Source organism: Betta splendens, chromosome 7 (genome assembly GCF_900634795.4).
Source record: "Betta splendens chromosome 7, fBetSpl5.4, whole genome shotgun sequence".
In the NCBI taxonomy this organism is placed as follows: domain Eukaryota; kingdom Metazoa; phylum Chordata; class Actinopteri; order Anabantiformes; family Osphronemidae; genus Betta; species Betta splendens.
The window spans coordinates 4940439-4960043 of record NC_040887.2 but is presented as its reverse complement, the minus strand read 5'-3'; the positions used below and the strand labels follow the sequence as shown (position 1 = coordinate 4960043).

Here is a 19605-nt window from a genome sequence, read left to right as displayed (position 1 = left end):
TATTATTTTTAATGCAAATATATCAGTGCAGTCTTGTTCATGGATGCATGCACTGCTTTTGATTTGGTTTTAGGAACCTTCTCACCCTTGACAGAATCCTACCACAATACAGCATACATGTTGCTGCATTAGTTTCCATTCCGTAAGGGGCACTGTGTGCTGTGCTGGGCAGGACTATTTATAGAGGTTCTCAGTTTGCAAAGGGGCCATGGCCAAATGCTGCACCTATCTTTACATCAAGGGTCTGTGTGCTAAATCTTGATCATATTTTTTATTTCTGCTTTGCTAGCAGAAACACAGGACACAGGAATGAATGATTTAGATCATTTATTTCTTTGCCACCACTGTAACATCAACCTTTATGGCATAGATCCAGAAGTGAAGTATTGTCAGAATTTGAGCTGGAAGCTTCTGTCAAACTATTGGTTTCTCCAAAACATATTAAACATAACATATGAAAAGAAAAAAAAAACGTGCACAAAGGTGCCATAAATTATGTCACTGCAGTTAAAGTGAATTAGTAAACGTTCCTAATAATCCATCATACTCCAGGTATGTTGAAGAAACATCCTCTGTACCAGTTAGCCATCTAAAAACCTGTAGCTAACAGCGACTTAAAGTGACATAAGGGGCGAAAATCACACGCACTGTTGAGCTACAGTACGTCTTAAAATGTAATTGATAATTACATGTGAAACATATCTCTGTATCCCAAATACAGAGATGCCCATTTCAAAAACCGGATCATAACTGAACAAGGTCAGTTGTGAGCAGTAATAAAAGATAGCAGGTCCTAATAGATCTGAGGACACTGCTTCACAAATACACAACTGGCACCATTAGTACCACATCCCATAGCTTGAACTAAACAATATATACTTTCAACTGTTCTGTGCTCTGACACACACAAACTTAGTGTCTCCCTTTTTCCGCTCTTTCCCAAAAGAACTGCAGCACAATAATGACAGCAGCTCGCGCCTGCATTCACTGAGTCACTCCAGACATTCTCGCCTCCCTCAGTAAGACACTCCTCTGACTCACATGGTTGTCCCATAAGTCTATGGAATGGATGACCTCAAAAAAAAAAAAACACTCCGAAAGAAAAGAAGTGCGTCAATCTGTTTACTCTGAGACAAGTTCGAGTTTTATTAATCAATCTGAAGATTAGCTCTTCATCAGATGAATTGTGTTGCTTTAGGTTTTCAGACACTGGTAAATTATTAATCCTGAGCCAACCTACCTATAGGCCATGAGCCAAGAGATACGAAATGTCACAGGGGCGTCACGCTTGGTAACATGAGGTGAGATCAAGCCACCTGCAAATGTAAGAAATAAAATAAAAACATAGTCGCCTCTAAACCTTGGAGTCTGCATCAGCCGGGCCCTGCTTGGAGGGAACCATGGGGACTGGGCGTCTCTTCCTCCTCACTGCTGGATCTGGCTGGGCTGCTGCAGCAGGGACAGAAGGCGGGACAGGAACTGGACGTCTCTTCTTTGAAGAGGCGACACTGCCGGAGCGTTCGCAGAGGATTCCCCGAGCCACGCCCTCCATCTCAGAGATGGGAATGTGCATGGCATCAGCCATTTCCTTCTTAGTCCCAGAGACAAAGCTGGGGTCTCTGGCCAGGGGACCCAGGCCGCCCTTCACTAGAGCCTGGAAGAAAAACAAACAGCTGTGTTGTATGTACAGTTTATACAGTTATGGTGCAATCATGGCTGTAAAGACATTGTGATATTATATTGAGCCCTGTAGAAGAAGACATAAAGCAGTGACTAAAGCACATCAGCAGGGTTAATGTTATGTAGATACACCCTGAAATAATATTTAGATAATATCTCTAAGCTTGAATGGTTCAATCATAAGGGGTTATTTCAGGACTAGTCCTCATTTGTGTCCAGGAAATGAGGTCAGTGCTAAAAAAAGAGCTGAGTTTATAATTATCTTATAATCATCATTTATAAAAGATCTGATGGGGAATCAGGAAGTTTTCTCCTCATTAGTACGTTATAGGAGGCAGAGATCCTCCCTCACTCACCTCCTGGACAAGCTGGTCAGCGGCAGTATGGGAGCTCTGACTCACGCTGTCGCCATAGTTTGGCTCATAAGGGAACTGCAAAGAAAAACACTCATATATTGTATATTCTATAAGAGCTGTTTACCCTCATGAACACTGAATAAGTCAGCTTTATGTTTCATAACACAACACAACACCTGTGTTCTGTCCGTTCTCACTGTGAAGTTCCAAGAGTGCTGGAAATCTGAAGAGGCAACAAAGGGTTATTCATAGGCATCATCACATGTAAAAAGAAATGAATATAATTGTATTGTACTGTAACTACTGCTTATGTGAGCATATCTCTGTGCTGTTAATGTTGACTCGCAGCCACACCTGGCTCTCCATCCTCGCTGGGATTGTAAAACTCTTCAGGACTCCCTTCTCTTTCAAATGAAAATCTGAAAGACAACCAAGATCAGCGTCAGAGACACTCACCCTGAATGCGCTGCTGTTGTTGGTACGCGTCAGCGATTCAGGGACTCACTCTGCAAAAGCATTGTTGTTGGTGTTTGTGGGGAAGAACTCAGTCGCGGGCACCAAGGCGGAGGAGTCAGGCGGGGAGTCTGGCTGGCTCTCGGAGAACTGGAGCGGCCGCTGGTTGGTCATCTGTGGGGCCTGAGCGTTACTGGGCTCCGAGGAGAACGAGTCCACGCGATTGCCAAAAAGACCGTGGGTACGCTGCAGGACACACGTGCAGGCAGGTGTAGTCCTAAATGTTCTCTTAGTCAAATATAGAGGTGGCCTCACCCTGGAACAAGTTGCTCCATTCCTTAGAACTTTGTATCATGTTTCTGACCTGGTAAATGCGCTCCTCTCCAGCTTCCTCCATCGCTCTGTCCATCTCTTCCTCATTTTGAAGGTCTCCTGAAATGGCCCTGTGCATCTCCTGAGCTGCCTCTTCCTCTATGCTCCTCAGACCCGCCTGAAAAAAAAAACGGTATATTAAACTGGCAGGGTATAATATGGATGGATGTACAAAATGTAAAAGGTGAAAAATAACCTGGATCTCTGGGCCTGAGGCGCTCTTCTTCGTGGGCCGGTAGCCGTAGTATTCCTCTTGCCGTTTCATAAACTTGCGGAAATGGTCTTGGAGCAGGAAGGTAGCGTAGAACTTGCCCACAGTCACCTCATCGTCTGATGATGAGTGGACGTGTTGTGAGCGTGGGTGAATTCGGGTGAGCTAACGAACTGCCTGCATGCAAGAAGCCTCACCTCCTATGGGGGGGATGACCTGGTCCAGCAGTTTCATACTGGTGCGTTTCCAGATTTGCTTTATAATGGCTCTCAGCTCCTCGTTGGCCTGCTCAAAGTTACCTGTTCAAAGTAATGAATGAATGGAAAATATCCATCAATGCAGGAGGAAACACAGGTACCAGACCCAGACCTGAGCCGTTTACCTTCTGTTTTGATCTTGAGCGCTGTCCGGACCAGAGCGAAAAGGGTGGCGTTGAACGTGACGGTGCCATCGCTGTTAAGAGGCATGTTCATACCAACCAAACGCTGCATAAAAATATTAAGAAATTAAATTAAAGAAAAGTTGTTGTTCTTTTTACTTTTGGACCTAACCAGTCAAAAACATTTCTGTAAGCACCTTGCAGGCCTCTCGATGAGGACAGAACTTGCCAAAGCCCAGCGGAGGCTGAATGCGTCGGAGCAGCGTCACAACATCCAGATGTTTGATTCTTCCCCTGTTAAACCAGAAAACAACATCTGCAGCGACGGTGACGGTTCAGCGCGTTTTTATTTGCATCTAGGAGTCCAGCTCACGTGGCTTCAGGGTCGTATTCAGCCCAGATCTTCTTGAACTCGTCCAAGTGATGTGGACCGAGGAGAGACCAGTCACGAGTCAGGTAGTCGAAGTTGTCCATGATGACGGCGACAAACAGGTTGAGGATCTGATGTATGTAGAAAAACAATATATGTCAGTAGGTGATGATGAGTCACTGCCCCTAATATGTAAAATTGTAAATGTTGAGAAATGTTGTCGCACCAGGAAAGCACAGAGACAGTAAAAGCTGAGGAAGTAGAAGACAGCGAAGTTGGATCCGCAGGTGTACTCCTCTCCTGGAAGGAAGTCTGACTTCGGGTCACATTTCTTCCCATACATCGAAGCCATCATGACCTCCTGCCAGGCCTCTCCAGTAGCACATCTAGAGACACAAACACAGCACAGTCAAATCTTTGTTCTGTGTGACCGTGTATGTGCGAACTCACTCACAGACTCACCGGAATAGCATCAGAACAGCCTGAGGGAATGTCTGGAAGTTGTTGTTGCGGTTGATTTGTGTGCCATCCACTAAGGCTACTTTCCCGAAGATCTGAATAATACAGTAAATTCACTTAATCAGTCACTAATCAGCTAGTTTTGATTTTTACTTGACAAGTCGGGAGACTGTACCTGCATCCCAATCACAGCATAAATAAAGAAAAGCATCACGATGAGCAGAGCCACATGAGGAAGAGCCTGCAAACAACAAAGACAAAGAGTCAGACCGCGGGGGGAGCGGTGGAGAATAGTAATGACGGCGGCTCCAGAGACCAACCTGAAAGGACTTGATGAAGGTCCACAGCAGGTTACGAATGCCCTCCGAGCGGTTCAGCAGTTTGACCAGACGCATGACACGGAAGAGTCGGAAGAATGTGATGGAAACCGAAGCGTTTTCAGAGGCCTGTGAACCAAAAGAAGGAGCGTGTGTGAGAGAGAGAGAAACAGAAAACAGTGGAGGTTTAAAACACGAAGGGAGCCACGACTCACCGCAATCTCCTGCATGAGGTTCGTCTCCTGCACAAAGAGGGGGAAAAGACATCAAAACTGCACTTGCGTTTTGAGGGATGCTATGAGAATAATAACATCACTACATAACAGCATGTGCAGTTGCTTCTTAAAGTATTCATTTACAGTATTCTTCATGTTTACAGCAACAAAGCAGAAAAAGTTATATTGTAAAATAACGTGTGCAGTAAGTTGGAAAGTGAATACTTTCTGAAGCATTTTCCCAATAATGAGAAATAATTAAGAATCCCTTAATTCATTTAATTCTGAGTAGGAATTAATTAGAATTGGGGTTAATATTAGGCACATTTCCACCTATAACAACTTATAACAAAGCCTAAAATCAGTACTCATGCCAGATGAACACTGTACACAGTTTTCTCATTCATTGTAACTATGATTAAAACTTGCTGTGACTTTATATCAGTGATGAGACGCAGCCCTGTTGGAGCTATACTATAACAGTAGTAGGTCTTTGGTAAACTTGCTGGGTAAGACGTGGAGCCACTCACAGCTGAGTACAGTAGCACTAGGGTTTAGTGGGGAGCAAAGCTCAGTGCTCACACAGCAAGGCTCATGCAGCCGTGCACTGCAGTGCAGCTCAGATATTTACAGTACAGCCATGGAGACAGTACAGCCCTCCACTGGCGGCCAGGGCACTCTGTGGAGGATAGACAGATGAGGAGTGAGGTGCATGGAGAACAGGTGAGGATTTGATGGGGATCAGAATTAAAAAAAATAAACGTCAAGAGTAAAGAGGCGGAGAACGAGAAGTTGTGATGTGAATAAAATGAGGACAGCGCAGTGCAACGATAGCAAGTGTGTGTAGCATCGCCAGGTAAAATAAAAATCACATCCTTAACTGATACTGTGCTCAAACAACATATAACAACATGAAAACACTCAAAGTATTGCAGTGGAAAAGTGGAAAATGGTTTGATGATGTGATGGAAATGCTTGATGAAAGATGAAGGGCCAGCGACGTAACTGACCATGTCCCGAGAGGCACCAATCAGCACAGGGACAACAGTTCGTACTATCTGAGTCAGAGCATTGGATGAATGCACTCAGTCATTTCAATAAAACTCAACTTCGCATCCAGCACCTGCAGTGGGATTCTGGCGCCTGAGGTGTTTCTTTCAGCCGATCATTGTGTCAGTCGTACTTACATCGACCTCACTCAGGATAACGTCAACGACGCTGCCGATGACGATGATGAAGTCAAATACGTTCCAGGGGTCTCCAAAGTAGCCCTGCACAGACAGAGCAAGCGTGAGGCTGCCGAGCAGGAGACAGAGAGAACGTTCTTTAAACAGCAAACAGCGGAGCCTCTACCCGCGCTTTGAATGCCATGAGTTTGAGGATCATCTCCACGGTGAAGAGCACGGTGAAGATCAGGTTCAGGTTGTCTGACAGCTTGGTCACGTGTTCGGACTGGTTACAGTGCTGTTCAAAACACAAGGCGGAGGTCTTTCACCACATGCTATACTATTACACTTCTTTCATCACATTAGTTTATACAGTAGGTTATAGACTTCACATTTCCCGACTTGTCCAGTTTGCTCCAAACGCAGGGAGATGAAAGCACCAAATTTGCAATTAACGTCTCTCTAAAACTTCACATGCGCAGTGAGCTTTCATAATTAACTACCAAAGAAGTATGTAGGCCACTCTGTATTAATGTGTTCCCAATTCCCTACAAATAATTAGCTGGCATTTTTTTGAAAAGTTGTAGTGGCCCATATTTATAAAGCTGCAACACATGTTCATGTTTTCATTAATTTAATGACACAGCAAACTCAAAGTTTGTATGATGTTGGCACAAAATACTACACTATATGTATCTTCACATGAAAATATAGTGAATACTGACATTGAATATTAGACCCGACGTACCTGCATTCCCAAACACAGGGTGTTGAGCATAATGAGGAAGAACATGAGATACTCGAAGTAGCAGGAGGTGACGATGTACCAGACTCTGTACTGGTAGGGGTTTTTGGGGATGTAGCACCTCAGAGGACGAGCCTTCAGGGCGTACTGCACACACTGACGCTGAAGTGGTGGCAGGAACAAATCCATGATAAACCGCTCTGCACTTGTCAGAATGTGCTTTGGATTTTACAGGGATCGACTAGACCCCCTCGATGTACCTGGTTCTTGTCCAGCTCACAGTTCTTATACTCTTGCTCGCCTTGCTCCTGGAAGGTGACGATGACGAAGCCCACGAAGATGTTCATCATGAAGAAGGCGATGAGAATGATGTAGATGATGAAGAAGATGGACACCTCCACGCGGTTATTAAAGACAGGACCCATGTCCTCCACGTCTGAATCGATGGCTCGGTACAGCAGTCTGCGAACACGATGTTAAAAGGAAAGAGGAAATTGCCAGGACAGAGACCAGAAATCCAATAAGGCAGATTTGCAGAGATGAGATCTATATTTCAGTGGATTAAAACAAAAGTATCATCTATTTCACCATCTCTGGCTCCAGGCAGTGGAATTACTTCCAAGTCAATATCCTCATAATAAGATATTCTGTTTTCTAACTCAATCACATATCGGATCAGACGTTGATTAATGCTGAATGAACGTGTGCTGTTCTTACTTCGGCCAGCCCTCGAATGTAGACACAGTGAAGAGCGCCAGCATGCCATTGAGCACATTGTCAAAGTTGAAGTCACTGTTGAGCCACTCTCTGTTAGCCACCACTGTGTCCTCTAGGGAGTTCTCCATGTGCTTCAGGAAGGATCCCCTGGGAGCGAACGCAGTAAACAGCACTGTAACATCCATAAATTAAATCTATGACGGCTGAAGGGCGTCGGCTTACCGGCATTCCTCCTCTATCACTTTGGAGGGGTCTGTGCAGCTGTAGAATTTACCCTGAGTGACACATTTAATGCAAACACAGTTCAACCTCCTTCATTTAAATCTGGCAAAGGGACCTTAACAGTGCCGTTATAGACAATCTACCTTGAAGAGCTGCACTCCAATGCAGGCAAACATGAAATTCAGCAGCATGGTGACCAGAACGATGTTGCCGATGGTTTTGATGGCCACAAACACGCACTGCACCACGTGCTGCAAGCAAACGGAGACAAACAGTGAGGGTTTATGACAGAGTGAGGCAAGGTGAAGCTATGTTGGCTTCATGGGCGGCATCAGCTGCTCCTCTACTTGTTCTGGTTCTGCTTGCGTTGTACCTTCAAGCCTTTAGCTCTGTTAATGGCTCTGAGAGGCCTCAGCACCCTCAGCACCCTGAGGATCTTCACCACAGAGATGGCACTGGACCTGTATTTAACGGACAACAAACAGCGAATGATGCTTGGAAACACTGAAAAGCAATTAAAATAAAAAACAAAAGTGGAACCTACTCCATTCCCATTGACAGCAGTGAGACTCCAACCACAATCAGATCCAGAATGTTGAAGGAGTTACGGCAGAAGGAGCCTTTATGCATGAAAGCTCCGTAGACTGTCATCTGCCGGTCCAAAGCAAAAACAAAGACTTAAAATGAGATTTCCACCAGTATTTCCACCAGTTTACATAAAAGCTTAACATAAACTTACCTTGAGCACAATCTCAATTGTGAACACAGTTGTAAAGACAATATCGGCATAGGCTAAGATCTAGAGGAGAGGCACAGAGAGCAGAGTTAGTCTCTTCAGCGCTTCATAAATGTGCGTCGCGCTGCACCACATTTGCACCATGTTTCTGTAGGACTTGGGATCGATGGGGTCCTCAGCTGCCAGGGAGATGGAGGAGAGCAGGATGAACAGCAGGATTAGGTTGGTGAACGAAGAGGCATTGATGATCTTGTAGCACAGCTTACGGAACCTGGACACCAGGAAATGAAATGTGTGATTTCATTTCTTCTCTCTTACAGTGTTTTGCTTTGTAGTAGGCGGCTCTTACTTGTTCTGGGGACCAAAAATGAAAAAGGAACTGGCTTCAGGCAGTGGAACGGCCTCCTCCTTCAGCTGCAGGTCGGCCATTGGTCGGGGCCGAGGGCTGAGAGGGATTTCAGGCTCTTCCTCCTCGTCATCACCTATCGCATAGAAGGAGGGTAGTGACTAATATGCTTTAAAACTGTGTAAAACAGCCACAAAGGAAAAAGTGCAGAAAATCAAAATAAACTCCTTTGAACACTGTGCCAGCTACAGTTCATGTAGTGAATCATGCCGTACTCTTTATATGGTGGCCACCAGAGTAGCCTCTAACTTTAGAATGTGCTATAAACTCAGTCAGGCTATCGGCGGAGTCTAATAATAATGAGAGTTACTATACTAATACTGCAGCACCGCAGTGAAGACGGCAGGACTGTAAACAGCAAGCGTAGGAAGCAGCAATTCCTGCAGTTGGCGAATCACAAGAAATACTGTTGAAGTTCACTGTTATTCCGTTACCTGGGAAGTCGGCAGGCGGGAACGGATCCTTCACTTCGTTGACATTGGACTCGAACTCATCAACTTTCAGCTGAAAAAGGCAAATGCATCATGTGTGTAAGGACGCTTCTCACGATTTCAAGCGTTGAGAGTGAAGATGGAACATCGTGGGACGCAGCCCTGACCTTGGCTGTGGTGGGCATGCCCTCCAGCTTGGCCCTCTGCTCTGCCAGCTTCTTGGATATCCTCTCCCGCTCCTCGTCAGTCTTATCGGGCATTTTGGACCTGGAATAAAAGAATGGAGTCACGTTTAGCCATAGGATCATCTCATCTACTCCTATCGGTATTACTCTCCTCTTCACCTTAGTAGCTTCTTCCTCATCTTCTCCTCTGCCTTTTCTTTCTGAGCTGAGGTCAGACTCTCAGCTTCTGCCAGGTTGTCGACGGCGATGGCCAAGAAGACGTTGAGAAGGATGTCTTGATGTCCCGAGCTCAGGAAAACACAAATCCTGGGATGTTACTGTTGTTTCCCTCTGTGTGTAGTTTCATAGCCAGAGGTTTTTAATGTGATATTGTAAACGTGAAGGATACAGTTTCCACAAACAAAGAGGACAATGAAGTAGATGGCGACGAGGATGCCAGGGATGACAGGCCCTCCATGGGCCATGATGCCGTTGTACATGATGTTGGTCCACTCCTCCCCTGTCAGGACCTGAGATAGAATCAAAACAAATGAAGCAGATTTTTTTCTATTGTCATTTATGAGAAAAAAGTTAGATGCTCTTATGGTGAAATCATTTACCTGAAACACGCTGATGAGCGCCTGAGGGAAGTTGTCAAAGTTGCTGCGCCTCGGTCTGTGGTCTACAAAGTTAAATTTACCCCCAAACACTTGCATGCCGAGGAGCGAGAAGATGACGATGAAGAGGAAGAGAAGAAGGAGCAGGGACGCGATGGAGCGGACGGAGTTGAGCAGAGAGGCCACGAGGTTGCTCAGAGAGGTCCAGTACCTGCAAAGCAGTGGAGAGAGGGGGAGGTGACGAATGGCGCGCGGCACACGTGAGGCGAGAGCGCTACTGGACTTACTTTGTGACTTTGAGAATCCTCAGCAGCCGGATACACCTGAGCACGGAGAAGCCCAGGGGGGCCACGGCGCCTGCAGACAGCATGATCATCTCCAGGATGCCACACAGCACCACGAAGAAGTCGAAGCGGTTGAAGAGAGACATGAAATACGCTCTGGGTCCCAGAGCGTAGATCTTCACAAGCATCTCAAGGACGAAGAGCACCAGGAGCACACGACTGGCAACGTCTGTTGAGATAAGAGAGACAGATGTAAGAAACGGTGACAGGCGGGACACGTGTTGAGAATAATTAACTGAACAGTAACCAACCCTGCAGCGATGTAAGCGAGTCCGACTGGTGATGGTGCTCCGTTGCTATAGTCAGGGTGTTGAGGAAGACGAGGATCATCACCACCCAGTAAAAGCTCTTGGTCTTCACATACACGAGGCACTTCATCCTGAAGAAGCGATTCCAGCGACGGGCCAAGCGGCTAAACAGAAGATAAACCCGGCTCACAGCAGCACACGATGTAATTATAGTGGGTCACAGTCACAAACCAGGTAACTCACTAGTAGTAGATAACGCGACTCTTTCCTTCCAGGTCATACAGGCTGTCTGTGTCTGAATCTCCACTGGTCAGCGGTAGAAGTCCTGACGGGAGCGTGACAGATGTAAATCAACAGTGTCTCAGGATGACATCACCGAGGGACGAGTTGGATGCTGACCTTTCCCTTCTCGGTCGGCGTCCAGGACTTCAGCGTGAGTGATCCACTCCATGTAACCGTGGAGGTCCTCATCCAGCTGCTGGCGCTCTCGCAGCTTCTGGAACTCGCCACGCGACCTGGCCTTCTCCCGCTCCTTGGTAAACTCCCTGAGGGGAGAGAGCGGGTGGGCTGAGCCGGAAGCACAATGCAGACAGAAAAAATCATCCAAAATAAAAGCTGCCTCACCCACTGAGCACGCCCAGGACCAGATTGAGCACAAAGAAGGAGCCCACCAGAATAAGAGGAACGAAATAGAGCCAAGGCCATTCGTTCCCTATGGCATCATTAACCTGAAAGACAGCGCTGGGTCAGACGCACCAACTGAAGTCTGTACATTCTGAATTCTACAACAACATCTGGCGTCACACACCCAGTAGAGCACTTTGGTCCATCCCTCCATGGTGATGCACTGGTACACAGTCAGCATGGCAAAGCCAATGTTATCAAAGTGCGTGATGCCATTGTTGGGACCCTCCCAACCTTGACGGCACTCTGACCCGTTGATGATGCAGCGGCGTCCATTACCAGCCTGAGCACAGGGCGCAGGCAGCTCAGCCTCCGCTGTGGCATAGATGTCTGCAGGAAGGAGAAGATATAAATAACAGCTGTAAAGCCTGGGATTATGAGTCACGAAACATGAGGTAAGCAGATAAATATACATACGCACCTGTGCCGGTGTAATAGCAGGTCTTGTGCATTTTGCACTTGAAGAGCTCCAGGCCCATGATGGCATAAATGGTGACGAGCAGAAAGACCAGCAGGGCGATGTGCAGCAGAGGCAGCATCGCCTTGAGGATGGAGTTCATCACCACCTGCAGACCTGGTGACGACAGTAGGACCAAGTCACCACGGACACACACACAGGAGCGCTGCGTCACACGCGGGGGAGCGAAGGCTTACTGGGCACTCCAGACACGAGGCGGAGTGGTCGCAGCACCCTGAAAGCCCTCAGCGCCTTCATGTCAAAGCCTCCACCCTTCTCCATCGGCACGTCGGAGATCTTATTGAAGGTGTCCAAAACAAAGGTGAAGAGACTGCAGGAGCAAAGACAACACAGCTGCAGTGATGGAAGGCTGCGAAACGCGGCAGACGCCTCCACCTGCGGCCCGCAGCTCATCCTACCCCATGAAGACGATGACAAAGTCCAATATGTTCCAACAGTTCCGTAAATAGGCGCCTTCGTGGAACACCAACCCGTACGCCACTATCTTCAGAAAGCACTCCAGCGTGAAGATGACCAGGAAGATGTATTCCAAACTCTCCTGCACGAAGACAAAACACAAAGCAGGAGGTGAGCGTCTGCATAGACTGCATCTGCTTTTATGGCTCATACGCAGCGGTCAATCACAATGAGCGCGATCTGTAACACGAGAAGAGCCTCATAAAGCTCCGAGGCGATGGAGCCCCACCATCAGCCCACATCAAAACGGGAGAGTTCATTCGAGGTAAGCTATAAATTATATATGCTGTTTATTTCCCCCTAAACAAATCAGGTCAATATTGTTTAGCTGAACCAGGCAGCGGCAGTCCCAAAGCCCCTCATCAATTATAACCTCCAAGGCCAACCTAGCATTCATTAATAATAAAAGAGGGAGACTTTGCAATTTAGATTATACCAGTAACTGTGTGTCCATGTGCAGCGTGTGAGGGGGACAGGCCGTCACATTCTACAGCTAGAGGAGCGCTGGGACATTTGTGGACTCCCCAACGCCCACCTGCGTCAGCGGGACGATGCCGCCCGGGTCGACCTACTTCTGACAGCGCAGGGTCGGGTGGACCGGCTCCCCTTACACTGCTCACCCCTGTGGAATGGCCCCCTAAGAAGCGCCACTTAGGAGCGGGTACGGCACAAGCCAAGCTCCTCCGGGTCTCAGGTCCAGATATCTGGCCTGGTGCTAACAACACTGATCCGAGGTTTAACCCAATTATGAGTGGAGTTTAATGAAAGATGGCATGTGACGGCTGGCTCAGTCACTCTGGACGCACAGCTGCCTGATGACATGCTAATATGCTGACGCAGATGGGACTGCAAATAAAGCACTGAGTTGTGCTGGGAGGCATTTAAGTGTGGCTTGGCACTCAGAGCAGTGATCAGCATAAACGAGCCAATTACACTGAATTGTTTAACACAGCTGCTCACTTATCCACTGCTTGAGTAGGTGAAGCATTGTGTTTGTGGATGACCGACTACACGGGTTCATTCACAGGGATGTGATCGATGGCACTCACCAGGCTCGCGTTGGTATTGTTACTGTCCTCCTCGGGCATGGGCAGGAAAACCGCCAGGGCTATGCAATTCGCAAAGATGGTCAATAGGATGATGATCTCGAAGGTTCTGCGTGGAGAAGCTCAGGATATGGCAACAGCACATGAAAAGGACTGGCAGAATAACATGTGGTCATGGAAACGCTTGTGCATTTGGTGAGTGGGTTTGTGCAGACCCGTTAAAACTGAGGATGATGTTAATGATGATGTTGAACGGATCAGCGCTTCTACAGTAAACGCTGCCTGATACGTCGTCATCCTCCATAAAGCAGCCCGTCGGCTGTGTTGTTGCTTGTTTGCTACATGTTGCTTCATGTTCGCCCATAGGGGGCGCCCTGAGAGAATTCCCCTGCCGTGTCAGCATCATGTCTGGCTGTGATGCCGTGGGACAGCTGCGAGGCCCCAGAATACGAACAAACCAAACACAGACAACAAGGAAAAAGCGTCTGCTTGTTCCTCAAGATGATTATCCCTAAGCCTGTATGCAGTATAGTTTTAATATAATGAAAAGTTTTTTCATAATTCAACCCTACAAGAACCACGTAGTGATGTAGTTACACTGTTGTGGTAAAATAATGACCCGCTTCAACAGAGGACATTAACCAGTTGATTAGAGTCATGTGTGATTTAAGTGCTGTGAAGCAGAGGCTGCTGTCACTGTCACAGTTCGCTTCAGATGAATCGTGTGCGATCATGGCTGGAGATCAGCTTGTAATCCCCTCCAGCCATCACGGCATCACTCAGCAGCTCGCCTTGTGTTCATGCTTTGAGCCTCATAGAGTGGTAGCATTTCAGAACAACTAAAAACAGAATGTGGGCCAGGCAGGACGACACGGATTGTGTCTGTATGACAAAGATTAAATTACTGATGGTCCTTGGGTGAATATATGAAGGCTGCAAACTTGACTTTGACACAATACAATTAAGTTACACAGATTTTAGTAACTTGGATGTGTTTTCCACAGGTGGAATACACTATTGGTAGTTGAGTGCCATGCAAGATAGAAAGGATACTTCCACTCCACGATGTTGATGCAGGCCTTGCGGAAAGGATTTTTCAAAGTGAAGAGGAAGAGAGACCTCGCGGGCCGAGGGTTGCCCCCCGTGGCCTGTAGCTTCTTCAGCTTCTCCCTCTGCTTCCTCTTCAGCTCCTCTTCATTCATGATAACGGGCTTGGCAGGATCTGCGTTGGACGCCATCTTAAAGTCTTTATCCAGAACAAACTCCTAGATCTGGGAAATGAGTCCTCCTACAGTATAATTCCAAAGTGCGGCACAGCAGAATTATCCGTCGTGAGGGCCCCTCGGGTTCCAGACCAGGTGATCCTGGGTGTGCTCCCCTGACGCACCCTCTTCCCTCAAACTCTGTGTCCCTCACACAGAGTCCTCGGGCCTCTTCCCCTGACTAATGGCCTCTGACAGAAAAGTCCCCTTGGCAGGGAAAAATAACAGGAGCCCAGTGACTGGCGGAGCAGTTGGCCCGGCTCTAGTTTAAATTTAGACTGTGAACCAGTGGCAGGCCATGCTTGGGGATAGTTAAATGGGGTGGGGGGACAGTAGGTGGATGAAGGGAGTGAATGGGAAGGGTGGGCTGGGTAAGGGCAGGGCACCAGTTACCAGCGACGGCACGGCGGAGCGGAGGGTCGGTCTGAAGTAGCAGAATATCAGTTCCATCAACCTGTCCTGGTTTTAAAGAGAGCTGCTCGATACTGGTGGTTTACAGAAGAACTAAGCTTCATGCATGAGATTTACATCTGAGACGATCAGAATTTGATTCGTTGAATACAGCTAAGAACGCAAGCATATACATATTTGGATACACAAAATCATACTCACCCATTGTCAAGGCCAAAATGTTATCAGTCATTTGCACTGCATAATTCATTGTTACTATATCTGGACTACAGAAGTTTTAAAATAATAACCACCAAATAATAGTTTACCATTTTTCAATCTAAAATGAAATAGTTGAATGCTCTGATGAAGCAGAAGCCTAAATGATATTGTGTACTGTGTCACCACCTAGTGCCGAAAAAAATAGTGAACAAAAAAATCGTAGGTAGCATGAAATATTGTCCCAAATATGAACACTTTTATACTCAACCAGAGTATGTTTATTTCACATTACGTTGGATGTTAATACATTAGCATTGCAAGTTAGAATGGAGTCAAACATACATAAAAATTATGCAATCAAATAAATAATAAATGTATTTAACATTTTAACAATTAAAAAATAAATAGAATATAAACAATAGTTGGAACAATTTAAGACAACAAGCAAGAATTTAACACAAAAACATAAATAAGCTATTAAGTCTACTGTAGCTAAAAAGACTAAATGAGGCTCTTACTTCATCAAGACATTCAATATCTGCTGCACTGAAATGTGTTAAATTGTTGACATGCTTTTTAGCAGTTAAAAGTGCATAAGCATGCAGGTTTATTTGGCCACAACTGCATAGATACGTGTGACTGAAGGAAATCCTAATTTAAAGGTGCAGTGCTGAGCAATGATAGAAAGGTAAGTTAGCTGTGCCTGGTGGCGTTCTGGGTGTCACCTCCACCAATCCTAGTGTGAGATCAGCTACATGGTTTAACTAAGCATTTTGTGGCGGTCAAAAACAGTCTTGCGTTGTTCCTGCACCTGCTTTTTCCAGCGCTGCTGTGCTCCCTCGACCCGCTCCAGCACCGTGTTGCCCCTGGCCGGGTCGCCGTCCACCTGCGGACGCATCTCCTGCACAGATGACAAAAACAAACGTATTTCACCAAGGGCTAAAAAATAAGCAGGCCTATTTGTTTCATCAAACATATGTTTTGTGTACATTTGAATGAATACCTCAGAATCCTCCTCATTTTGAAGTGGCTGGGTGTAGGCGTCATGTTTGCGGATAAGAGGATCAACCAGTAGCAGAAACAGCATGTAGAGCAGCAGTGCGCCCACGACGGCCAGGTAAATGATGATGGTTATCTGTGAAACATAAAACAGACGTTTAGCATCAGTGCTCAATTAGAGGACGATCTATTCTGAACAAGTCTCGTGGTACCTTGATGGTGGTGCTGCTTCGTTCCTCATACTTGCACTCACACAAGAGGCAGTAGGCTTCAACATCATGGCCAGGCACCGGCATGGGCTCCACTACATGGAGGCAATTACTGCAAACACATCAAAGTAGGACAGTGAGTAGAGTCTGTGCTGGAAAGGCAGTGAACAGAGAGAACACGTCATATAACCAATGATAGTGCACATTAAATTTAAAAGCGCTGATCCTTGTGTCAGACAGACTAAACGAGGGGCTTCTCCTACCAGTCCTTCTGAGACACATTTCTGTTGTAGGTGTTGCCACTGATGTTCCTGTAGGGAGGACAGATGCACTTGCAGCGAACATCTTCAAAATTCTGTAAGAAAACAGGGTAATAGGTCATTTTCAGTCGACTTAACAAAGGGATTAGGCATCTAAATGCACGGGCCAAAATACACTACAAACATGTGAAGTGTACTACTCGTGTAGTGTAGTAATGTGTGGTTGTGCGTCTCCAATAATCAGATGATGCGCAGACGCTGACAGACACGTTCGGGTTCTGCATTTCTACAGAGCTCCATCACGCGCGCTGTTGCACGTCTCACCTTAGCCTGTGCAAAAGCCACGGCGTCCAGCAGCAACAGGCACAGCGCTGCGGCGACGGCAACGCTCCAGGAGCCCGCCCTGGTAGACATTTCCTGCACGGGACTAGCAGCGAAGCTCTGTGAAAACAACATGCGCTCTGTTAAGGCCTGGCTTAACGTTGAGACCACCGAAGCAAATACATCCACTACGGAGGCCAAAGCAGAAACACATGTAGCTTACCTAACAGGACTCTCGTGGGTACGAGATTTAATGTGTATATGATCTAAATAGAAACCGAACCGTACGTGGACATCGTATACGCATATTATGTCTACGGATCTATGTATTTATGGAGCTTCCGGGTTCCAGGGTGTCGTCACACGTGACGTAGGACAGAAACGTGAAGCAACAGCGACACCTGCTGGACACAAACACACTCAGAAAAAAAAGACAAGATAGCATGAAAAATCTAAAACACAATTGTCGGTAACGCCCTAAATCAAATGATTTAGAGAAAGGACGTGATAACCTCTGACTCATCCACATCTTTTAGTTACTGATTATTCTCATGTCATATCCAGTCTCACTGGTGGAATGTGAAATGTAAGCCTCCGCTTCTTGAGCCAGTCGATACCTCTATTTCCCTCCTAATCCTGCTTTCACATTTCTCTTTATAGTAATATACCTGTATCTTTGATAAACCGATGGCTCACAAATGCACCCATGAACCACTTGAGCTTGTTGTTACTGAGATCAATTAAAGACATTTTCATTGCTCTAATGAGCTGTAATATCAGTGTGGGCAGCAAAATCCAGTCCACAGCAAAGTGAATGCGAATGATCCTTCCTCTTATAGCTGAGTCTATAAAATGCTCTTGGTTGTGTGTACTGTACATATACTCCATTTATAGCAGCAATATATAAAACCCTGCTGAGTTGGACTGAGTTTATGAGTAAACAGTGAAATAAATTAGGGAATATGAATGATGTATGAAGCTGCCCATGTGAGACAGAAACACAAGTGATCCTTGGCCAGATCATATGCATAGCTGATACCAGAAAACAGGCTGTGAACCAGTGAGTATCTTCAAGGAAAATGTCAGCATTGGCATAATTGGAGATTCGTGTGTTTTAATTAACAGAAAATGACATGTGTTTTCTGTTTGATAGTATTATTTATGTTAATGCGTTAACTTCATCTTCAGCTGTGCGTAAGCCTGTAATCTGACAAATATGTGATGCTTTGCAAGGACACAAATTGAGGTAAATTTTTAATTATGCTTGACTGTGAATATAAAATGGCTGTCAGGATTTTATATACAAAATACATTTTTGGCAACATGCAAACACATATGAGAAATACTAATGATGTTACCATATGAGATCATAATTTATTAATTAGTTAATATTAAATAATCCTCAGATCCTCTTGTTTGCTTCTCTTTGCTGTTTGTTTTGGATCTGGACCACCTGCATTTAGTTCTCTTAGTTCTGTCATTGTTAGTCACTGAATTCTCAGTCTTTTCTGATGCATGACTGCCCTTTACACCCTCAGGCCAATTACAGCCTAAATGACACTGACCAGAGCACAGCGCCAGGTCTCATTATGGGTTCAGAGCTGTCATCAAGAAGAAAAAGGTGATTCACTCTGTTTCTAGGTGGACATAGCAAAATGTATTCATTTGAAAACGTGAAAGAAATGTAGTTCCATTATGTAAACTGCTTTATTACCTCTAAACAAAACTATAATTGGGGCAGACAGATACAACTGTGTTATTATAGTGTGTGGGTAGTGGGCTGTGCACCGGTCCTGACTGTTAAACAGTCAAGGAAAATTACCCATAATGAAAACACTGCAGAGAAATTCACCTGATCAACAAGCTTCGGAAGATGTCAAGCTCTCTTATTTGTCAGGGCACCGGCAGGTATTGACTGAATTACATTATTCAGAGCATTAATTTTCATGCGCCGAAAACAGGGCGGTGTGCCCACTAGGAGATGCTGTAAGGCCCAAGGCAAAGCACGCTGGATTCGGGCGGGCAGACCTTGGCGTGCATGGGAGGGATGCAGATTTGATAAGGATGCAATTGAAAGTATAAATAAGAGAAAGGAATGAAAAGTAAAGCAAAGCAAAGGAAATCTACAGCAACAATGAAGCTACATAGAAAACTTGGTAATAATACTGATTTTAATTTGACTGAACAGCTATTAGTGTTTAAGACTGATTATGCAATGTTCTATATCATGGATAAATGTATATGCAGGTAAATAAAGCCATATGTTAGCTTTTGCCCTTAGTCTACCTGCTTCAATAAACACCTCAACCTTTCAGCGTGGTCCTTTCTGACCTTTATCACATCATCTGCAGCGTCTTTTTGCTTCCCACTCTTCCTCTGTATCATGCTTTTGCGGCGAACACAGTTTGAATAACAACACCGGCCCTGGAATAGCGACTCGCCTCTCCTCCGTCTCCTCTCGGCCGATGCAATGCATTGTGGGCAGCGGGACTCGTCTAATAGACACACATGGTAATTACAGTTGTGGGAGGCAGCAGACAGTAGTGGTCAAGGGACAGGAGAAAACTATAAATCACAACCCCAGGTTCCGCCCTCTTGAGCATAGGCGATCACGCTCAAGCAAAAAGCAATTCTGCCAACATGTGTTTGCACATTTGTCTTCATCAGCCA

At 45.8% G+C, this 19605-nt stretch overlaps 2 protein-coding genes across 2 annotated transcripts; both read right to left on the bottom strand.

The window, feature by feature from the left end:
- Positions 1–310: 310 nt before the first annotated feature.
- LOC114858880 (dihydropyridine-sensitive L-type skeletal muscle calcium channel subunit alpha-1-like) lies at positions 311–14805 on the bottom strand. The gene is made up of 45 exons (XM_029156538.3): positions 14326–14805; positions 13276–13381; positions 12169–12308; positions 11947–12080; positions 11714–11866; positions 11417–11622; positions 11233–11336; positions 11008–11153; positions 10852–10933; positions 10612–10772; positions 10304–10529; positions 10020–10227; positions 9809–9929; positions 9580–9694; positions 9403–9502; positions 9239–9308; positions 8748–8880; positions 8540–8669; positions 8402–8461; positions 8207–8313; positions 8036–8123; positions 7806–7913; positions 7663–7715; positions 7441–7587; positions 6984–7185; positions 6727–6885; positions 6166–6276; positions 6000–6083; positions 5444–5491; positions 4813–4839; positions 4601–4726; positions 4456–4521; positions 4284–4375; positions 4048–4207; positions 3825–3952; positions 3649–3745; positions 3455–3557; positions 3270–3371; positions 3058–3191; positions 2854–2979; positions 2542–2735; positions 2391–2455; positions 2213–2259; positions 2037–2111; positions 311–1654 (listed from the first exon to the last, which is right to left on the bottom strand). The coding sequence occupies exons 1-45, from the start codon at positions 14508–14510 to the stop codon at positions 1355–1357; spliced, it is 5529 nt and encodes a 1842-aa protein (XP_029012371.1). The 5' UTR covers positions 14511–14805; the 3' UTR covers positions 311–1354.
- A 591-nt stretch (positions 14806–15396) lies between these two features.
- On the bottom strand, positions 15397–17319 carry tmem9 (transmembrane protein 9). The gene is made up of 6 exons (XM_029156539.3): positions 17159–17319; positions 16939–17055; positions 16618–16709; positions 16358–16466; positions 16150–16281; positions 15397–16047 (listed from the first exon to the last, which is right to left on the bottom strand). The coding sequence occupies exons 2-6, from the start codon at positions 17026–17028 to the stop codon at positions 15907–15909; spliced, it is 564 nt and encodes a 187-aa protein (XP_029012372.1). The 5' UTR covers positions 17029–17055; positions 17159–17319; the 3' UTR covers positions 15397–15906.
- Between the last annotated feature and the right edge of the window lie 2286 nt (positions 17320–19605).

What these genes read in the sequence shown, in the direction of transcription:
- LOC114858880 (XM_029156538.3), bottom strand. Translation starts at nt 14,510, where the DNA reads ATGGCGTCCAACGCAGATCCTGCCAAGCCCGTTATCATGAATGAAGAG. An exon ending in AGGATTCTCAAAGTCACAAA is followed by an intron (nt 10,228 to 10,303) that starts GTAAGTCCAGTA and finishes ACTGCTTTGCAG; the next exon opens with GTACTGGACCTCTCTGAGCA. An exon ending in CCTCTTTGTTTGTGGAAACT is followed by an intron (nt 9,695 to 9,808) that starts GTATCCTTCACG and finishes CGGGACATCAAG; the next exon opens with ACATCCTTCTCAACGTCTTC.
- tmem9 (XM_029156539.3), bottom strand. Translation starts at nt 17,028, where the DNA reads ATGTCTACCAGGGCGGGCTCCTGGAGCGTTGCCGTCGCCGCAGCGCTG. An exon ending in TGGCTTTTGCACAGGCTAAG is followed by an intron (nt 16,710 to 16,938) that starts GTGAGACGTGCA and finishes GTTTTCTTACAG; the next exon opens with AATTTTGAAGATGTTCGCTG. An exon ending in AATGTGTCTCAGAAGGACTG is followed by an intron (nt 16,467 to 16,617) that starts GTAGGAGAAGCC and finishes ATGTGTTTGCAG; the next exon opens with TAATTGCCTCCATGTAGTGG.